The following is a 17899-nucleotide window of genomic DNA, read 5'->3' as shown; positions in this document are numbered from 1 at the left end:
GAGTTTGAAAGCAGATTTTCTCTTTGTTGTCTCCAGATGAGTACTTAGCCTGGTCAACACCTCAATTTCAGCTTAGTGGTATCTTGCACAGAGAACACATCAAGATGTGAAAGACTTCTGTTCTACAAAATTGTGAGCTAATAAATGGTGTTATTTGAAGCTCCTAAGTTTATGGTGATATGCTATGCACCAATAGAAAATTAATACACCACATTCCCAAGATGTTCACAGGAACTCTAGAGAGGACAAAATTTTCCCATTGTAGCAACTGTCCAAAGAAGAAAAGATATTTGTCTTTTTGCCTTGTATATATACATGCTAGGTATAATCTTCAGAAGTTTTTCTCTTTCCTAAGCTTGAAAAACTAGGTTTAAAATAGCTAGCTTGAATCCAACAACTATACAGGGAGAGTCTTGCTCTGAGGACTCTTGGAATAAAATGCAATGTATGAACATTGATATCATCCATTCCCCTTATAAGATATATAGTAAAGCTAACTTTTCATTCTAAACATGCACCCTAGCTTCCCTCTTGCCTCTTTTACAAAAACTCTCAAGCTAAGCCTTATGGTACTCACAGCGCAATCTTCAGTATTACTCACCAGGTACTAGGGATTCCATAGCCATACCCAAGGCTTGGAAGTGACACACAGGCCTGGATTATAGTTCACTTTCTGCTTCAATTTACCATGGGTAGGTTACTTAACCTTCATGGCGTCATGTAGACACATGGCAAGTGAGGGGTTTGTTTGATCCCTGGCATGCCATTGCTATGATTTCAATGTATGTGTCCCTCAAAAATTCCTATGTTGAAATTTAATCACCAATTTTATTGAAAAATTCTACCTCTTGATTAACTATTGATGAAAGTTCTCAGAATTAAAATGATATTTCTTAATTTACTCTTTTTCAAAATTAGAAACCAAATACACCAAACTATTATATTCTATAGATCATATTCCACAAGGTCATGAAAGCTTCCAAGCATAAAAAGGATAATTATCAGCCACCAGAAACAAAAAAAAAATAGGTAAATAAAACCACCTTCAATTTCTCTTCCTAAGAATTCCAAGCTGTTTTCGTATAGAAAATTATGTTATTTTGAAAGCAGTAATGAATTTGAAAACATCTCATGCTCCAGAAGCATAATTTTAGATCTATTATGGAATTCTGCATTCTACAAACAACGCCCTACTAATCCCCCTAGCGACTTGCTTCTTATGGTCCTTGTCTGGAGCTGGTTTTAGTGCACAATGAAGCATTGAAATATTTTATATAAATAAATAAAGGAGGATTGGGTGGTGAGTAACATCAAAGAGCTTCAGTACTTGGCAGTGCTAAATGTCTGCGACAGCTTGGTTAGCCACTGAAAAATCACTCTAATGATATACTCACTGGAAATGTCCCGCATTGCCTTAGAAAAAGTAAGATCCAACTAGGAGAAACTTAGTGTCCAGCTCCATCATGAAAACAGAATCTGCAGCTGAAAGAGGTACATAGGACTGTGTGAAGAATATTTCTGCTGAAATATTCGGGGGTGACAAGTGTTTTGGGTGGCAGAGAAGATAGAGGTAGAGAAAGGCAGCCACTGCTTCAAGGAGGAAGCAGAAATATGAGTTTGTATTTATTCCTTTGCTCCACAAACATGCCAGGTACTACTATCTAGCAGGCACTACACTAGAGCAAGGTTTACATGGTGAATACAACACACCCTTAGTAACTTCGGCACTGGAATGTTAGAAAAAACCCCAGGTTGGGGTGGGTAAGAGAAAATAGAATGGAAGAGAACTTAAACCAGAATTTGGGTCCTACTGGGGGAATACGAGGATGGGTGCCAGTTTTGCAGAGATCTCACTGTGGGACGCAGTTTAAAAGTTGTGCGCTATATAGAAAAATGAAACACAAAACACCTGGTCTGATGGCATTTCATTGAGAATTTTTTGCCTTAGGATAGTGTATGAAAAGATGTGTGAATGAAGCTCGGTGGTGAGAAAAGACCATGCTGGGCCGTGCACAGGCAGGATAATGAAGAGGATGAGTTGAGTCGTGTGATGGATTTTTTTTTTTCTCCAGCTTCTAGATCTTCATGGAGATAAAAAGTTTTGTCAAGATCTGATTTTTAAGTCCTCATATACTGGACTCTGACAGCTGAGCCATGGGTGGCAACTACTTAAACTAAGTCACTTTAAGCAACCATTCAAAGTACTTATGCAATCAGGTTGAAATTATTTTTAATGAGGGGAAGAAGGCTCCTTGGAGGCACTGACAGCTCTTGAACCCTGATAGCACACTTTGCACAGAGATTCCCCAGAAGCTGGCTTTGAGCAACTCTTCACATTTGCCATTTGATTAATTAAAGATAAATGGCAGAGACTTTTCCCTAAATGGGTTACTTCATTTAAAAGCTGCTGGCTAATTTTGGTTGGATACTTTAATAGAAGAGGGAAGAGGAAAGGAAAGAAAGGGCTTGAAGAAAGAGGAAGAGAAAAGAAACACAAGGATGGAGAACAAAGAGAGACCATTTGGTAACAAATCTATTTCTTGATTTTAACACTTGATTCCTAGGTCTTCCAGCTTGAGACTATTTTTATTTGGTTTATGTCATTCTTATGTCGTCTTCACCCAAACAAGGGATTTTATTTAATCGTTGATAGGATTTTTGTTTGTTTGTTTTCTTAAATGCTGATTTCTCTGATAAACTGGGCAAATCTCAACAGACCATCTCTTATGTATGACATTGATGTGGTTTGGTTTAGTGACATGGCTTAAAGGAGGCATGAAACTTTCATCTAGCTTTGGCACTAATAAAATGATTGTCAGACCTTGGTTGGGCAAGCTCTTTTACCTGTCTGAGCCCCGGTTTTCTAACAGGACTAGCTTTAATGACCACTCACAGCTCTAGAATTGTAGGATTTTCATTTCTAGGTATCTGAGCACCACTGATATCCTTTGTCTTTTATATCAATTATGAGCCTTTGTTTGGGTGCGGTCATTTCTTACAGGTCCTAACAATCTATTTTGTTGCCACAATACAGCACTGAAAAAACACATAATTCGTGGCAGATTTGGAGTATTTATTTAACATAAAGCTATTTTTGATCTATTACCTGGTTTAGGCCTATGAGTTTTACTTGGCCAAAATGGATTTAGAAGATTGTGGGGAAGTATTTTTCCTACTGTTTGCACACGTATGCTTTGATATCACCCATCCATCTCCCCTGAACTGACATCTCCTTTGTTCAAAATTTGTACCACTTGTCGTCTCATATACTAAACCCCCAAACAAAAGCAAGGCTAGAAGGCATGCTCGAGCAAAGGACTTGAGACTGTGTGAGCAGGAATGTGAGGAACAGCATGCCAAGGACAAATTCAAATGTAAGCATTTGGAAGATTAGCATCCAGGGAAACTTTTTTTATATTCATTTTTGACTCATCTTTAAAGTAAATAAAAAAAATAAATAATCTTTAAAATAAATAAAATAAATCTTTAAAATAAATCTTTAAAATCACATTGGGGCTAGGAATTCATTTTTTTTTCTTTAGAGAAAAGCAGAGAGAAAAATCAAAAGCATACTGAGGCAGATCTATAGCTACAGTGACAGTTATGAATAGGTAGCATGCAATATCCTTCAGGGTGGATTCCAGGAACTGAGCACAGTTCAGGAAGATCCTGAGCTTGCAATTAATTATTTAGAAAATGCTCTCCTTGCTGCTAAGTAAGCACATGATGTTCTCTGGCACAGAAATTAGTTTGAATTCTCAGCCCTGTAGCAAAGCTGTCAGGCAGGGCTGCTTGCATGCGTTTCTAACTGCAAAATGATGAGGCTCCTAAGAGAGGTGCCCCCGGCTTTGCAGCGTGACCCTGCTACAAGGATTTTAGCCTAAGGAAAAGGAAGATGCTTGGGTCTTTGAGGTTGATGGGAAAAGTGGTGATTAAAAAGAACTGATTAGCAACCTTAAGTGAGGGGAAAATGGGGGATGTAAACACGACACGTTAACCAAAATTTCTTGCTCTTACTCAAAGGAGAGTCATTATAAGGATGAACAGTGCTGGGCATTTGAGGACCGGGTTGCAAAAGGGAGCCAGGCCTGCCAGGAGGTGATGATGGGGGCTTGCTGAGCCTGGTGGCCATTTGGGCAATAACAGAAGTGATAGGACAGTTGTGTCCTATTATATGCTCAGTCAGTCAATACAGTAGCAGGCCGAGAGCCATGTAGTTACATGATTAAATGTCTCTACCATATGTACACTGAAAACTATGGTGAAAGATAATGTGATGGATCAATGAAAAAAGAATAACTTGTGAATGGGCCATAGAATAGAAAGATGTTATTTTATTTTGGGGGAACCAAGGGCAACTTCCTGAAAAATGTAACATCTGAAGGAAGAGGAGAGGTGTTTAGAAGGAAGAGGAGAGGTGGTTATGAGGCAGAGGAGGAAGCAATGCATTCCAGGTGAGGGCACCATAGGGACAAAAGCATCAAGGAATCAAGTTTCAGTAATGAGTGATTTGGTGCAGCTAACACACAGCACATGAGAAGGGAAAGATAGACAATTAAGTGGGAGAGGGTATCTGGCGCCAGATTGTTCTAGGCGCAAAGATTTTGAACTTTATTCTGGAATCAATGAAAGGCTGTCAGTACCTCCGAACAGGAAAGGAACACAATTAGAACTGTGGAAATGTGGAAGATGAACTGGAGGGCAGGAAGGGGCTGAAAACTGCTATGAGGCAACAGTATAGGTCAGAGTTAATGTTGACCACAACAGAGGGAATTAAAAGAAAGGGTGGGGATGAGGAACATCATGGAGCCAAATGACATTGAAGTTGATGGCTCATGGCATATCTGGAGTAAAGAGTAGGAACGAGTAACTGAATGGGTGGAGGTTGCACATCTGTGATGCCAGGAGCAGAGGAGAGAACACACAGAATTAGCAGGGGGATAGTAGAGGATAAAAGACCCGAGGATAAGAAATTCTATTTTGGGCCGGGTGTGGTGGCTCACACCTGTAATCCCAGCACTTTGGGAGGCTGAGGCGGGCAAATCATGAGGTCAGGAGTTTGAGATCAGCCTGGCCAACATGGTGAAACCCCGTTTCTACTAAAAATAAAAAAATTAGCTGGGCGTAGTGGTGGGCACCTATAATCCCAGCTACTTGGGAGGCTGAGGCAGGAGAATTGCTTGAACCTGAGAGGTGGAGGTTGTAGTGAGCCCAGATCATGCCACTGCACTCCAGCCCAGGCGTCAGAATGAGACTCCATCTCAAACAAACAAACAAACAAACAAACAAAAACAAAAAAGAAAGAAATTTTATTTTGGACGTGCTACGCATGTGAAAACAGTGAAATGTGTCCATGAAAATGTCCTGCTTGTATACATGCAGATCTAGAATCCCAGAGGTCTTATCTGGAGAAAAAACTAGAGGCATCCCTCATAAAGGTGATAAATGAAGTCATGATTATAGACAACAATGAGGACGACAACGGGTTAACCAAGGTGGAAGGGATAAGAAATGAGGATTACAATCTGGGGCCTGACAATATGCAGGGAGCAAAGGGAGAGGAAGGTATCCATGCAGAAAGACAGGGACAAAGGGGTAGGAGAAGACAAAGAACAAAAAGTTTAACCTTCTGAAAGCCAAGGAAGGAGAGAGTTAAGAACTGATGATTTTTAGGACAAATACCTAATGCATGCAGGGCTGAAAACCTAGATGATGGGTTGACGGGTGCAGCAAACCACCATGGCACATGTATACCTATGTAAGAAACCTGCACATTCTGCACATGTATCCTGGAACTTAAAATAAAGAAAAAAAAAAACCATAAAAAACTGATGCTTTTAACCAAGGCTCAAGGGCTGCCAAGAAGCCAAGGAGGGTAAGACAGAAATCAGGTACTAAAGTGACAACAGTGATCTTCAGAAGAGTGGTGTCCACTATGGGGACACGAGGTTGAAGAGCAGGTAAGCATTTCGAAGTGGAAACAGCAAGGATAGCGATTGAAGCATACAGCTATCTTCTTTATACTACAGGAAAAATAGATTTGGAACTGAGAATTTTGAGCATTGAAATGTCATGGTGATAGACAGGGACTTGAAAGAGGCAAGCATTTATTTAAAATGGTATATTTGTATTTTTATTTCAAACCTTGAAATCCACTTACTCATATATCTTAAAGTAAATGAAACCAATAAACAAAGCATAAATTTAATTAAGCATGTGTTAGTGGTTCACTCAGCACCTGTGTAAAGCCAAATATACCTACAGAGGTGCAGCATTTCCGTGGCTAATATGTGTTGAATTTTACGGGTTACCATTAGTAATTAGAGTCATATGTGGAGTTAATATTCTGTAAATATTACTTGAGTGCTTACTATACTCCTGGACGATGGTGGGGACCAGAGTCCTCTCTGTCTTTGTAGATCTCACATGGTTTGCATAGCTACAGTGTGACTCCCCTAACTTTAAATATTCAGACCCACTCTCCACACATGATACTGTACTGCAGAGTTGAGATGTGAAGGAACAATTGCCCGCCTTGAAGCCTGAGGCCCTGAGTTCAGGTTCTAGCTCTAATATTGCCAGACTCAGAGTGCCGCTGACTTGGGATTAGTCACCCAGTCTCAACTCTTTCTTTCTCTTTTTCTATGAACGGAGGTTTTAGTGCCTGCCAGGCACCTTTTCAAGGGCTTCTACAAAATTTCACTTATCCTTCCCAACAAACCTAGAGAGGAGGGCAAATAATCCTGGTTTCACAGATGAAAAACTGTTAATTGGAAGTAAATCCAAATAAGGTATGTGGGATTATCTCTCCTTGGCTGCCTATCTAAAAATATAGACTTCTTATGACAATATTTTTCTACATAGCATTTATCAATGTACACTTTACTTATATGGTTTATAGTCCATCTTCCCACTGGATGTAAGTTTCCTTAGGACAGGAACTTTTGCTGTTTCATATACACTGTATTCTCTTTCTTTTGGACTTAAACGCAGACCTGGACAATTGCAACGATAGCAATTTAAGCAATTTAAATGAATGAGGGGCCCACTGTAAACTGAATTCAGATCTGACATTGAAATATTTTGAGTTAAATTTGGGAGTTTGAGAGTCTGTCTTCTCTCCAGAGTAAGTAGGTCTCTTGGGTACCAGCGAGTACACTAAGGAGAAAGTGTATCTATCAAATGCCCCCTTCCCCCATTACGGGTATTCATGAAGCTTCGCAAAGCTCTCTCATATTACTCCCAAGGATCAGCCAAATCCTGGGAGGCTCTGGGTCAATGTGTCATTCTGCCAACTTGAGGCAGTAAGACCATCAGTCATGGGAAGGGCATTTTCTGTGAGTCAGCATCACACCTTCCTGAATACTGAGCTTTCGATATTGACATGTGGTCCCAAAAGAGGCCTTTAGGGAAAAGTCAATTTGATGACACCACTGAAATGCTGGTAACTAGAGGCCTGAGGTGAAAATGCAAATTTATTAATATAGGCTGCAAAGTCCACTAAACAATCTCAAGTTAGAAAAGTTGAAATCTACTTAATTGCTTATTACCTCAAGTCTTGAGTACAACCTTCACTTAACCCGCTGCTGCTTCCTGCTACTGAGCTCCTATCTCTGTTCACAGCCAAACTCTTGGAGAATTGACACGCATGTGTTCCCTCTCTTTCTTTAGAACATTGTTTCTTGTGCTCATTTAATTTGACTTCTGCTGCTATTATTTTTTTTGCAAACTTCATCTTAGAAAATGCTGCTTTTAGCTTAGGCCAGTGCTTTGCACACAGTAGGGGTTTAATGAATATTTTAATTCAACAGAGGTTTTTGGTGGATTTGTTATATCATTGGAAGCCACTCCTGACTTCCTAGTCAATACGTTTTTTCTTATCCTGCTCTCTGAGAGATGCTATTACCTCTCCTCACTTTCTTGAAACCATATTTGCCTCTATGGGATACAACACAGCCCACTAGATTTTGAAGCCAAATGACATTAATTGAATCCTTGACCCACCATGTAAAATCCGTGTGTGACTTTGATGAACTTATAATCTTTATATTTTCATTTCTTTCCTCTATAAATCTGCTTCTACCTGAAAAAATTTGGGTGAGGACAAAATGAAGTCATGTTAATGTACTTTGCAAATGAATTAGTGCATAATATATTCACATATAAATATGTATATGTACATTTTAGGTCTAATTGACCATTTCTCACTGTGCCTTCCTTACTGTGTTGTGGGGAAGATAAAATTAATGATATATGTCTGTGAAAGTACCTAGCACAACAGACGCCCGCATGATGAGAAGGGACCAGTCATATATTCATGGGGAAGAATGCTTGAAGCAGGGGGCACAGTTAGTGCAGCAATACTATGGAAGGAAAGAGTCTGAATGGAAGAGGAGGAACAAAAGGATGGACAAATATGGTTTGAGTATAGGAAACAAGGGCAGGAGTGACACAAGTTGATGCTAGACATTCCCTCTTCTTGACATATATCCAAAGGAAATGAAATCAGCATCTCATAAAGATATCCACAGTCCCATGTTCATTTTAGCATTATTCACAATAGCCAAATTATGAAAGCAAGATTCATTGACAGATGAATGGATAAAGCATATGTGGTATATATACAATGGAATATTATTCAACCCTGAGAAAAGGAGATACTGGCATTCGCTACAACATAGACACTTATTTCATACTAAGTGAAATAAGCCAGGCAGAAAAATATTATATGATCTTACCTATATGTACAATATATTTTGGGGAAGAGCTCAAATACACAGAGATAGAGAATAAAACAGTGGTTGCCATGGGCAGGTAATGGGGAGAAGAAATGGGGAGTTTAGGTAAAAGGATACAAAATAGCAGACATGTAGGATGAACAGGCCTAGAGATCTGATGTACAATAGGAGGTCTAAACTTAATAAAATTGTATTGCATTAGGAATTTTGTTAAATAATTAGATTTTAGCTGGTCCTGTCACACAAAAAAGTAACTATGTGAGATGATAGATGTGTCAATCTGCTGTGGTAACCATTTTATGGATACGTAGCCCATAACACCATGCTGTAAACTTGGAATATACACAATAAATTTTTTTTTTTTTTTTAAAAAGATGACACTGGAAAGATAAGTGGAGATCGGGTCACATAGAAACTGGTAGAAATTTGGATTTTATTCTAAGTTCAATGAGGTGCCATATGAAGGTTTTGCGCAAGGGTGGGAGTGATCCCACTGAAGTTTTAAAAATATCACAAGGATACTGTGTAGGTGGTAATGGGACCAGCATGGAAGGAGAGAGATAAATTAGGAGGTGGTGCAGCCATCCAGAGACTAACTGATAGGGGATTTTCTTACGGAGGCAAGCACGAAGATGGAAACAGTGGGCAAATAGGAATATGTTGTTGAGAAAGAGTCAACTATCAAATATAAATGCTTTTACTGATATCTAATACTCTTTATAATTTGGCTATAAACTCTCTACCCTAACTTGAACTTACATGTCACTGCTCCATGTCTCTTGTGCCAGCCAAGGTAGGGTACAGTTATGTCCCTTCGTGCACTCCTGCCTTCATTCCTTGCTCATGTCTCCTCATTAAAGTATCCTTTCTGTATAAGTGGCCTCCAAACTTTTTGACTGTGGACATGCCTCTATAATATGTGCACGTTTTTATATGAATTGTATATATGTATATTATTAGTTCATATGGTAAATATTAGTAAAGTCTAATTTTTAAAAAAACATAAAAAGTGACTATAAATGAAAATCCTAATTGTTTCTTTCTCCATCCAGTAGATGTCTTGTGGCCCACATCTCCCTTGAAGTAAGCACATGTCACTTGGTGAACACAGGTTATTGATTTTTACCAGTTTTCTTTAAAATTTAAATCAAGCTACTTTTTCTATGAAATTGTTCTTAACATCCTTTGGCTTTGGAGTCCTATAGACACTTGAATTCTACCACCAAAATTAAATTTAGCATTTTTCTTTCACCATTTGTAGTACCTCACTCTGTCATGTCCTTTCTTCATCTAATCTACAGGCTCCTTGAGGGCACTGATTAATATGTTAAATTTGTTTTCATCCACATTAACATTCGTTGACTGAAAAAGGAATCTAATAATTTTTTTTTAAATCCTGTTTAGTCATGGACATCAAGGGTTATTCATCAATTTAACAACAATTATCCACTGAGTATCTACCACGGATTAAGTGTTCAAGTTGTTGGGTATCAAGAAATGACAGGACCAGCAAGGTCTCTTCTCTCATAGAGCTGACGTTCAAGACGGAGTGTGACAGGAAATAAATGATGGGCCAAGATAATTTAAAATGATTAATTACAAGTTTTATGGAGAAAACCATGTAGTAGGGATGTTGGTTGGGATGAATGTGATGAATGAAGGCCTCTAAAGAAATGCCATCAGATCTCTCTATCCCATATGATGGGAAGACACAAAGAGTTAAGCTTATCAGAGGTGAGTTATAAATACTTGCCATTCCAGGCATATGGTTTTCTTATTCCCATTGATTTAGCTCTATTCTAACGTCCGTGGTCATTAAGATTATTTAAAATTTCTTTGTCATAGTGACCAATTCTCATTTTTAAAGGCTAGCCCCTAACTTAAAAGTCAGTAGAGTAAGTCAGTAAGGCTAATGTTAGCTGCCATAACAAGCAAGTCTCCAAATATCAGTGGCTTCACACAATAGAAATTGATTTCTTATTTATGTGACAGTTCAATATGGGTGTTCTTTGTTGGCAGGTGACCTTTTGAGATCCAAATTCTTCCATCTTCTGGTCTCATTTTCATCTAGGATCTGAGAGTTCTCCACATTTAGCCAGAGGATACAAAAAGAAAGGAAAATATTACATGTGGGAGGATTTTGTGGACCTGTAATGAAAGTGGTGATTTGCATATTCCAGAACAAGGAGGCTATGTCTCATTGCAAAGGTGGCTGGGAAATGTAATTTCACTGTGGCACTGGAACAAACAAAAGCGGATGTTATGAGACTGGCCAGTCTCTGTCACAGTTTGCTGCTCTAGAATTCTTTTCTCTACAGTTTGAAATGTATTTAATTTGATGACCACCATAAAGTAAGAAAAAGGTGCGTGTGATAAAATGCACCTTTATCTGAGAGAATTCAAATTCATCTCCAATGATTTTTTTTCACTGATTTTAACTTCCTGCAGTTAATTTCATGCATCCCACTTATCCCCACAAACTGTCCAATTTTCATAAATCTAAACAATAAATCAAGATTCAATCCTGAATTACAAAGGTAATACTACCATGCAAAAGTTCTTGTCACAAGTAAAAATTCACAGCATATACTTTCTAGCTCATTAAACTCAATGCCAGAAAATGACCCAAAGCAGCATTTCTTCTTCAGATAACAAAATGGTTGGCTACACTAGATACTAGAATTACTAACAATAAAATGTGTAAATTTATTCGATCATAAGCTCCTTGCCTTATGGTAATGCTATAATTACCTTTGTTGTTCTCTTTATTTGTTACATGTAGTTTTTAAAAATCAGGCTTAATTATTTTAACTTGTTAATGCACATAATTCTTTACTAATCACTTATTTTAATTGAAAGAGTAAGTGGTTAGTAGCTCAGGAGCTTAGATGCTTTTACCTTTTATTTACTCTGTCCTTTGGGCTAATTGTCATCATGGCTCTTGAATATTAGGCACTATTTATAATTCTTGGAAGCTCTGAAAATACATTATGATGCATTCAATTTACCATTTTCCCTGGGTTGAGGGAAAGAGTCAATTACTGTATTAATTTTATTAGGGTTAAATAGGACACCAAGGAAGTTTAGGCAAAAGTATCTACAAACTTGTTCAGTTCTTACTTATGGGGCTGGGTATGACACAGCCTGAAAAGGGCAGCCAGAAATGGATTCTGAGGATTGAACTTAGCTAGAGGCAGATTTAAATGAGGTCACCTAAATCAGGCAGCTGGGGCAGCCAGAGAAATGAGGCTAGGCATGAAATTCAAAGAACAGGAGAAATGATCAATAGTGTAGAAGGCATGAGAAAGGGAGTCCATCTCTTGTAAAGACAGGTTGAGGAGAGTATTCAAGAGTTAATTCTTCCTTTACTTCTTACCTTCTCTCCTTCCCAACCTCTCTCCATAGCCTTGAGTGCCCCATAAAATGCTGCTTTCTTTATAATTCTGAGCCAGGGAGCTCTTGTCCATTGCTTTATTTCACTTCTTTCCCTGGAATCCACGTCCATGCTGGATTTCCACATGCATCAGTTGCTCCATTTGTTTAAAGAATTGTGTCTGTGTCTTTAAACTGCAGCAAATGCTGACTCAGCCACTTTGAGGATGGAGACTGGAATAGCTGGTACCATAGGCCTTTTAATAATCAGCACACTGACCATCTTTGGCTTATTCCTACTCGAAGTTTTGAGTCTCTGATGCACAATGAGAGTGCAATGGTACATGGTAGATATTTCCTTTCCCATTGTTTTCTGTCAAGTTCAAAATAGGACTACTTTTTATTACTTATGCACACTTAATTTAATAAAATGTCTGTTTATAGCCATTCTACCTAATTTAATCAATTATTCATTATATAAATCTCTATTTTGTATCTTCTATCTGTCAGACCCAAGTATATAAAAATGAAATAATACAAAGACCTTGGCATCAAGGGGCTTAAAATCTAGTGGTGAAAGACAAGCAGGTAAATAAACAAGTAAAACATAATTCAACAACTCTGATTTAGGATGTCTAACTAAGAAAATCCATTTGCTTTTTCTCCTTCCATGATCCTACTGAAATGACGGAAGAAATATAAAAATAAGGATAAATCTACAGTAGAATTAGAAATCCAAGAAGGGTGAAGCCACTGCATACTATTGGGCAGTAAAATAAAACAAGCTATTTGTGGCAACCCTTTAAAGGATACCATCAGAAGGCCAGATATGCTAAGGAATTTCTGAAAGACACAGAGCAGATGGACTCAGATTCCTAGAGGAGTGCCTGTGACTCACAGAAGTGAAAATGGGTACCATTCAAGAGTGAATTTTTATCCCAGCACTTTGGAAGGCCGAGGTGGGCGGATCGTGAGGTCAGGAGATCAAGACCATCCTCGCTAACACAGTGAAACCCCGTCTCTCCTAAAAATACAAATAATTAGCTGGGCGTGTTGGTGAGCGCCTGTAGTTCCAGCTACTCCGGAGGCTGAGACAGGAGAATGGCGTGAACCCGGGAGGCGGAGCTTGCAGTGAGCTGAGACTGCGCCACTGCACTCCAGCCTGGGTGACAGAGTGAGACCACGTCTCAGAAAAAAAAAAAAGGTGAATTTTTTTTAGCGGAGTTCAGAAGGAAGTCCCAGATCAGAGACTCAAAACTTCAAGTAGGAATAAGCCAAAGATGATTAGTGTGCTGATTATTAAAAGGCCTATGGTACCAGCCGCTCCAGTCTCCATCCTCAAAGTGGCTGAGTCAGCATTTGCTGCAGTTTAAAGACACAGACACAATTCTTTAAACAAATGGAGCAATCGATGCATGTGGAAATCCAGCATGGACATTGATTCCAGGAAAATAAGTAGAATAAGGGAATGGGCAAAAGCTCCCTGGCTCAGAAGGCAAACTTTCCTTTTGCTCACATTCCCTCATCCCTGGCAGGGAGGGCTTCTGTGAGGAGTGCCTCTTTCTGAGCTGAGGGAGAAAATGGCTGCCCCTTTGTTTGAGATATGAAGGATGTGTCTGAGGTACCTAATGTCTGTCTAACATCAGTAAAAGTAGGAGAGGAGAGAGAGGATAAGTGAGCAAGGAAAAGAAATAGAAGTAAAATCTTCCAATATTAATAAATAGTTGACAGAGAAGGAAGAAAATTAAAACAAAGAAGAAGATACACACCTAAGGACATTTTTGTGAAGCTTCTGAGCACAAGTAAACAGAAAATCCTATAAAAGAGAGAAAAAGTTACGAAAAGCAAGAATCAGACTATGGCAGAATGCAAAAAGTTAATAAGACAGGCCGGGCGCGGTGGCTCACGCCTGTAATCCCAGCACTTTGGGAGGCCGAGGCTGGCAGATCACAAGGTCAGGAGATCGAGACCATCCTGGCTAACACAGTGAAACCCCGTCTCTACTAAAAATACAAAAAAAAAAAATTAGCTGGGTGAGGTGGCGGGCGCCTGTAGTCCCAGCTAATCGGGAGGCTGAGGCAGGAGAATGGTGTGAACCCGGGAGGTGGAGCTTGCAGTGAGCCGAGATTGCACCACTGCACTCCAGCCTGGGCAACAGAGCGAGACTCCATCTCAAAAAAAAAAAAAAGAAAAAAGAAAAATTTACTTAACGATCTATTATAGAAAAATGAAAAACCAACAGAAAATGGAATAGCCTGGGGTACAAGGGAAAAGTGGTGAATAAATAAACCAGCAAAGCTTATAGTTAATTCTAAATAATTAAAAAGGTGATTTGTAAGTTAATACATAGATTAAATTCCACTTTATTACACCAAAACCTGAAAGTAGGAAAATTTTAAACAAAGGTGGATATTGTTAAATTTCTGACCTACATGCAAAAATACCTTTAAAGTAGATTTATAATAATTTTGAGAATAATATTGGCAGGATTGAAATCAGAGGTACAACTCTTATTTTACTAGAGTGGAAAGTAAGGTAATAGTGAGGAATGGAAGAAGAAGGAGAAAGAGTAGCAACAACATGGGGAACAGAAAACAAATGCTGATGGCAGAATCAGACTGAACATCTTCAGGCAAAATGTTTGAGAATGGGTTAAATTTCTCTATTAAAATATAAATGTCATCAGATAGAGCTTAAAAAAAGGTAAGACCCAAAATGACAAAGAAAATGAAAACAGGATATAAAGCAAATGCTCACAGAAAATTTAATTGACATTAATATCGAATGAGATATAATTTAAGGTAAAAAGTATTAAACAAGACAATGTACTCTACTTCTAATAACATAAGGTCCAATTCTTGAAGAAGATACAATCATAATGAACCTTTCTGTTCATAAAAAATAGAAATGAAACATGCAAAGCAAACCTGTTATAAATAAAAGGAAAGTAAATAAAGCTGGTAGGTGTATAACATATATTGCTCATAAATAATCGAGCAAATAAAACCAAAGTAAACATAATGATTTCTAAGATATATATAAAATTTTGTGGACAAAAAATGAAAACATAATTTTTAGCCCAAGGCCTCATGGAATCAATTATGTACTACCTCACAAAGAAATCACGACCAACCCAAATGCACATCAATGATAGACTGGATAAAGAAAATGTGGCACATACACACCAGGGAGTACTATGCAGCCATATAAAGGGATGAGTTCATGTCCTTTTCAGGGACATGGATGAAGCTGGAAACCATCATTCTCAGCAAACTAACACAAGAACAGAAAACAAAACACCTCATGTTCTCACTCATAAGTGGGAGTTGAACAATGAGAACACATGGACACAGGGAGGGGAACATCACACACCAGGGTCTGTCGGGGGGTGGGGGGGCTAGAGGAGGGACAACATTAGGAGAAATACCTAGTGTAGATGACGGGTTGATGGGTGCAGCAAACCACCATGGCACTGTATACCTATGTAACAAACCTGCATGTTCTGCACATGTATCCCAGAACTTAAAGTATTATAAAAAATAAATCACAATAATTTCTAAAAGTAGATTTAAATAGGACACACTTTCCAAAATTAAAAAAACTGGTAATAAAATAATGACGTATACAAAGCCTATGTATTTTAAAATTATAAAGTTCTTATGGATATCTCTATGGATCAAGAGAAAATTAAAACTATAACTATAAAGAATTCTGAAATACATGAAATGCTAACATCACATGTCAAAATGAGTGAGATACAGAAAAAATAGTTTAGGCTTAAATATAATAGTATTTATTGACAAAAAATAACTAATAATGAACTCAAGAAGCTTACAAATAAGCAAACAATAAACAAAGAACATATGAGAAAAAAATTTTCATATGTAAGACAGAAATGGAATGGAGATCAAAACAAACAAATAGCAGAATTCAAACAAAACAAGGGAAAAGAGAAGGGATATAACAGCAGATTCAGATGGGATTAAAAAGTTCTAAGACTATCATGAAATGTGGAGGTCAGATATTTCAACTCGACAAAACAATGTATGGTTTCCCTATCCTATCCCTCCCTCCATCCCTCCTTTCCTTCCTTCCTTCTTTCCTTCCTTCCTTTATTCCTTTTCTTCTTTCCTCCCTTCCTTCTTTCATTTTTCCTTTACTTCTTTGTTCCTTTCTTTCTGCCTTCCTTCCTTTTTTCTTCTCTCCCTCCCTCCCTCCTTCTCACCCATCCGTTCATCCATCCATCTCAATGAAAATGTCAAAAATATGAAGTGTTTTTGTTTGGGGGAACATATTGCAGGATATTTAAATTTTTCATTTACTTTTCTGTGCTTTCTTTTCTCTCTTTTTTTCCTAACAACTCATACTACTTCTGCTGCTACTTCTATTACTAGTCAACTACCAATTATGAAATATATTTTGAGCCAGGTTCTGGTCTATACCCTTTATGTATATCTCAAATGATCTTTCTGTGACCCTATAAGGAAAATAAGAAGTATATTATTGGTAAAGCTAATTTAGTAATAATTTATAATTTAACCCCCTATTTAACACCAAGATCCTTTCTATAATACTCTTCTTGCTGCCTCATCTCTTAAAAGATGGGGAATGCAATGATTCATCAAGCAACTCATTCCTTGGGTGGAATTTTTAAGATAATTTTGGTTATATTGTGCTTCCTTTCAGTTCGTTCCTGATACTGTCCTGTAGTAAATCATAGAACATATCAACTTTGTGTTCACCTGTGCCATTTCATGGTGATGAAGGTCATGTTGATACTGATTTTCAGATTTATGAGAGAGTTTGGTGAAATGAACCTAACATGGACTAAATGAAGAAGGTATTTTAACATTCTGTAGAATGAAAGTAATGGATAGTTCAGGCGGAGCAATTTCACACAAAGAGAGCAATAAACATGAAATGAGTTACCAGGGAAGGGAATTAGAGGAAAAGATTGTAAATGAGTTTGTGTCCCTTAGATTTATTTTTCAAGGAAAGCATAGGATTACTGGGAGCAGAAAATGGTAAAATTGAGGTCAAATGAAAAGATGGGGCCAGTGATATGATACTTCTGCTTTGAATTTCAGGTCTGGGCCAAGCCTTGGCTGGATCGAACCCCTTGGTAACCTTTAACAATATCCATGCATGTCGAAAGAAGAGATGAGGGAAATTAATAGGTTTAGGAAAACATCTACATTTCAATCCAGCCAGAAATGTCAATGGCAAATTGTATGAAGCGCAGCATTTATGAATAAAGACTATATACTCTTTTTTTTTTTTTTTTTGTCAAGGGAGATATATTTTTATTTATTTGTTTATTTTTACTTTTCCATGCAGGTAAATTTGCCAGTAAATGCTTTCCAGATAAAATATGCTGTTGGGACTCTTAATCTATAGGAATTTATACCAGCACCAAATTTACATTTGAGAATTTTAAAATCTATAGCATAGCTTTAAGGAGATATGAACAAAGTGTACTGCCATATTTTCTGTTCTTCCAAGAAAAATGTGCCCAAACCTGCCTTATCTGACATCATCCAGCTCAGTTAAATGTAACTCGCCCCTTCCTGTTGCTCAGGCCAAAAACTTAGGAGTAACCCTGCTTTCTCTTTTCCTCTTACGCTCTACCTTCAAGCAATGGGCAAAGGCTACTGGGTCTGCCTTTTAATCCATCCTAAATCTGACCTACGGGCATTACCTCAACTGCTTTCACGCTGGCCCAGGCCCCCAGCATCTCTAGCCTGACTCACTGCAGTAGCCTCCTCATTGGTCTGTGTCCATCCTCATTA

General features: G+C 38.1%; 1 protein-coding gene across 1 annotated transcript in view; it reads left to right on the top strand.

The window, feature by feature from the left end:
* Window positions 1–1463: 1463 nt before the first annotated feature.
* Window positions 1464–17899, top strand: part of LOC134732827 (uncharacterized) — a 243876-nt gene continuing 227440 nt past the window's right edge. Inside the window, exons 1-2 of the mRNA XM_063619953.1 lie at window positions 1464–1491; window positions 2359–2524. Of these exons, the coding sequence (XP_063476023.1) occupies window positions 1464–1491; window positions 2359–2524 (194 nt within the window). The remainder of the gene's footprint in view (window positions 1492–2358; window positions 2525–17899) is intronic.

Source organism: Symphalangus syndactylus, chromosome 17 (assembly GCF_028878055.3).
Source record: "Symphalangus syndactylus isolate Jambi chromosome 17, NHGRI_mSymSyn1-v2.1_pri, whole genome shotgun sequence".
In the NCBI taxonomy this organism is placed as follows: domain Eukaryota; kingdom Metazoa; phylum Chordata; class Mammalia; order Primates; family Hylobatidae; genus Symphalangus; species Symphalangus syndactylus.
This window is presented reverse-complemented; position numbering and strand designations above follow the sequence as displayed.